The sequence below is a fragment of the Centruroides vittatus genome, unplaced genomic scaffold (genome assembly GCF_030686945.1).
Source record: "Centruroides vittatus isolate TY-2023 unplaced genomic scaffold, ASM3068694v2 contig_3087, whole genome shotgun sequence".
Classification (NCBI taxonomy): domain Eukaryota; kingdom Metazoa; phylum Arthropoda; class Arachnida; order Scorpiones; family Buthidae; genus Centruroides; species Centruroides vittatus.
Window position 1 is genome coordinate 170,293 of NW_027121985.1, and position 4,719 is coordinate 175,011.

The 4,719-nt window shown below is 26.3% G+C and overlaps 1 protein-coding gene across 1 annotated transcript; it reads right to left on the minus strand.

Annotated features, from left to right (window-relative positions):
* Positions 1 to 915: 915 nt before the first annotated feature.
* LOC136973113 (patched domain-containing protein 3-like) lies at positions 916 to 4,468 on the minus strand. The gene is made up of 4 exons (XM_067267813.1): positions 4,393 to 4,468; positions 2,827 to 3,831; positions 2,428 to 2,751; positions 916 to 2,186 (listed from the first exon to the last, which is right to left on the minus strand). Exons 1-4 carry the CDS (start codon positions 4,424 to 4,426, stop codon positions 916 to 918), a joined length of 2,634 nt encoding a protein of 877 aa, XP_067123914.1. The 5' UTR covers positions 4,427 to 4,468.
* Between the last annotated feature and the right edge of the window lie 251 nt (positions 4,469 to 4,719).

The window sequence follows — 4,719 nt, forward strand, 5'->3', positions numbered from 1 at the left end:
TATTTATTAATTACATTCTTAAACATTATTAATTTACTCGATAATAAATATTACATTATATTAATGAAAAATTTTGATTCTCATATTAATAATTGAAATTTCTTTATTCTAATAAACAATTGCTGAGAATTCTTTTTATGAATTTATGAAAAATCTTCTTTTTATGAAAAAATTTTATGACTGCGATAAAATTTTTAAATTTGAATGCATAATTTATAATTCTAATTACATAAGCAAAAGTGTTAAACACGTGTTTGACATTTAAATAAATGAAGACTGTTTGACACCAATACTTAATACCTATCAACTTAGTAAGGATAAAATATAATAGTAAAAGTAGATTCTGTTTTAAAATCTATTCGATAACGAATTGAGACCATTTTAAGTTAAAATTTTAAGTATTTATTATTTAATATTTTAAATTATTTACACTTTGGGAAGAATTAAAAATTAAATTTTTACAGTGTATTTTCAAGTACAATTATTAAAAACTTAGTTGTTATACATACAATACTCTACACAATTTATTTATGTTTTTAAAATGAAACATAATATACATATTTTATAAAATACCTATAAATACAACGAGATAAATTTTAATTCTTTTATAATATTTAATAATAAAATATTTATGTATACTTTAATACTGATTGTATAAAATATCGAAATTGTACAGTGGAAAATTTAACATTTCGATATTCATTAGGCCTTTGTCATTTCGATATAATGTTTAATGATTCATAAGCAGTATTTTGAGCTTTATTTGTTTTAATTGCCTGTATAAAAATAGATATTTTATCCGCAAATATTAAACATTTATAATGAATTTGAGTAAGAAAATGATTACGAAGAATCCAATATTCCGAAGAGAAAGTGATAACTTAAAATAAACTTATTATATAGTAACTTACTTTGTCATTTCGAATCATTTGATTCCGAAATTAAAATAAATCCTTTTCCTAATTTTTCAGGTAAATTTGAATTAAATGATAAAGATTTATCGCAATGTCCCAAAACACTGAAAACTACTGGAATGACAAACATGGCATGAAATGCCGTCTGAACGGCAATTAAACAGATAAGTTTAAAAGTACTTTGAGTTACATAAAAGGGTAGAAGTGCTAAAATTAAAACTCCTAATATGGTGGATAGCGATCCTTGCATTATAGGAAAACCCACTTCGTAAAGAGATTTTTTGATTCTTTCATTAGAATCTAGATTATCTGACATTACAAAAGCAAAAGATATATGTGTAGGATAATTAATAGAGAATCCTACAGTCATTACAAATATTGTTACAGATACCATATCAATATTAACATTCCAAAAATGTAAATATCCCGCAGTTTCTAAAATAATGCAAAATATTATGGTTGATACTGAGATAACACAAGCGACATTTGGCACAAATATAAAGAATACAATACATATTATTAGTGCACTTAATAATGCAACCTGTACAGCCATTTTCTTGATAACTATGGCTTGTTCTAGTAAATGGAATGTTAAGCTGTGAATAGTTATTGGCATCGGAGAATCATCTACAATATCGTTGAGGTCCTTAAGAACTTTTAACTCATCATCTTGACTTGATATGTCTTTCATTGGTATCAGAAATCTACTTGCTAAAATCTCAGTGTGATTATCATTAAACACAATATCTAATGAAAACTCTTTTGCTTGAGGCATTTTAAGAAATACAAAACGAAGTCCATCTATAAAATCTTGTTTTTGCGATATATTATATCCGCGTAACATAAACTTCCCAGCGGGGTGTTTCATAAACAGTTTATAATACTTTAACCAAGACAATCTTAAAGAAGTATCTGCCATGTGTGGGTGTTCTTCAAATTTTTTTAATATATTATCTATGGATTCCTGCACAGATTCGTCTGCATAATTTAAAGGTTGATCGAATACAATGTGCACTGGATAAGTATATTTACCAAAATATTGATACATCGAATCTGTAAATCGTTTAACTGAAGAATTATGAGTGAATACATCAGAAAAGTTATTTCCACTTTCAATCATACATAATCCCCAAATACCAAAGCCAAGGTTAATGAAAAATAATATACCAATAATAATTTTCACAATAGTTTTCTTTAAAATGCTTCCAAATTTATCTCGAAAAAATGCCATGAATATCTCGTCTTTTGATCCGATATCTTCATTTTTTATTCCTATAAAAATTACATTAAAAGTTTAATTTTATTACATAATTTTAAATTATTAAAATTCGCATGATGTCTAAATTAAAGAAGTAACGTGATATGGTAACATAAGTATTTATAATTAATAGCATATCTAGATTATTACTTACAAGTAATGTTATTAATTCTTTAAAAACTATATTATTCGTCAAAAAACGACAGTAAAACTCACTCAGCGATTAATTAATCCCATTTGAGCATTTTTTCTTACCTTTTAAAGGCATATGTTTGAAAGTAAATGGATGAAGTCTGTGGTGTTCTCGATAACCGCTCAAAGCCATACATCCACCAAAAAACGTAATTTGATAGACATATGTAAAAAACATTGCACTTGCTCCATACGCACAGAAAATTCGAACACCCGGAAAAGAAGAAGCCATTCCTATGCAGAAAGATAAAACGTTTGTTACGGATGTTATTGTGATAGAAACTGCTGCTTCTGAATATGTTTTGCCCATTCGTTCCTCTACTGTTTTTTTCGCATCGGTTTTCCTCCATGCTGCTATGAGTACGAAAGCGTCGTCAATTTCAGTACCTGAACATACAGAATGATAAACATGAACACAAATAATTATTATTGAAAATTAAAATTATATATCAAAAACCTTACTTAATACAACATATGTGGAAGCAATTGAGAAATCGACATATTCAATTCCAAGGAAAAACATCAATCCAAATCCACTTGTAATAGCTAATCCTGCAGAAATACAAGCAGATGGTCCTAGCCACGGTTTGCTTCGAATCCAATCATTAGTCAGACAAGTTAGAAAAGAAAATACAGAAACACTTAAAATGACAGCCGGAATGAGTGGTAGAAGTACTTCACTAAATAGTTTTATTTCTTCTTTTATACCTTCTAAACTTAAAATGCTTACAATTATATTATCAAATTTTGCCTTTGTTATTATTTTATGTAATTTATTTTGCCATTGATTAATAGCTTCCAATTTATGAGAGTCACTAATATCTAAAATATAAAATATTCTAGCAGCTTTAAAATCTCTTATATATCCATCTTTATTGACTGTAACACCTCCAACATCTAAAATGTATGATTTAAAATAATAAGTAAAAGTGTCCATGTCGACAGGAAATTTAACGTTATATTTTCCTTGCAAAATATCTTCTGAATGATGCATTATATCAAAAATCGAATTATTTAAACAACTTTCAAACCTATGTCCGCAAATATCTTTATATTTAAGAATCTGACCATTCGAAATCACAGTTATATTTCTGATAATATCGTCTAGAATTTTCATTTCTTGAAAAATATTTTCTTTAAGAAGTGTGCCTCCATCTTTGGCTGTTATTTGTATAAGACTAAATTCATTCCTCTCTAACAATCGAGGTGGGTCAATAAATGAAGAAGTGTTTATAAAGAAGAGAGAGTCCACAATTTTCTTACTCTGATGGGCTCGTCCATTTTCTGCAGTAAATAAATTATCACTGTCTCTATTATTTTTAATTCTCGTTATTCCGATGCAGAAAAAGGCAGTTATAATAATAGGTGAAATAATAAAGTACAAAGGCTGTCTGGCGATTAATCTTCCTAAACGTGAAAACTGAATTGAAAGCCCCTGTTGAATGAATTTAACATTCATCTTTATAGCTGAAAAATAATTAAAAATTTGTAATTTCATATAAACCATATTGTCTTTGATAATCTAATGTAAATATATCTATAATTGTTTACTTCTAAAACAGAATTACTTTCGGATTGAAGTAAATAATAAAGTCGCACTTAAAAATTACATTTTAAATGTAGGGTATTAAAATTAACCTATAGTAAATTTATAAAATATTTTATAATAGCTAATTTTTTTCTATTTTTATTAATAAAATTATAAGGAAAAAGTTATTAAAAGTCACAGAGGCTACAGCACTTGTTCCATCACAAGAATAACTTTTTTAATTATAAGCTCATACAACAAACATAAATCTTCGTATTATTTATAGAATATAATTAATAAAAGTAAATAAACTTAGACCATTTAACTTCATTCTATTAAAAGAACTTTAAAAATAACGGTCATCAATGACCTCAGTTTACACGGTGGTAGAATAAAAACAAAAATAAATAAGATAAAGAGAAATAATACAACGTGTACAACCCCTTGGACAATGACATAAATTGAGCTATTTGGTTTAAATTAACACGAAACAAACTTACTTTGATTGTTATCTTTATCAAATTCTTTTTGCATTAGAAGTATTTCAAATTCTATTACAGTTATTAACAGTCTCAATTCAGTATGAAAATAAAAGAGGTTATTTGTAAAGACAGAAAAACAATAATGTGACGTATTATGACGCAATATAAAGGAAATATTTTCGTTTAAATTTTTTTGATTGATTTTTTTTCAAGTAAACCTTAACTGATTTTTAGTTAAAATATGGAAGAAGGTAAAAATGGTTATTATCAATTTATTTTAAGTAACTTATAATTTATGTTTATTTTAGTGTCTATTTTATAGTTTTATATACTTTCTTATACATA

What these genes read in the sequence shown, in the direction of transcription:
- LOC136973113 (XM_067267813.1), bottom strand. Translation starts at nt 4,426, where the DNA reads ATGCAAAAAGAATTTGATAAAGATAACAATCAAA. An exon ending in TTCCACATATGTTGTATTAA is followed by an intron (nt 2,752 to 2,826) that starts GTAAGGTTTTTG and finishes CTGTATGTTCAG; the next exon opens with GTACTGAAATTGACGACGCT. An exon ending in CAAACATATGCCTTTAAAAG is followed by an intron (nt 2,187 to 2,427) that starts GTAAGAAAAAAT and finishes TAATTTTTATAG; the next exon opens with GAATAAAAAATGAAGATATC.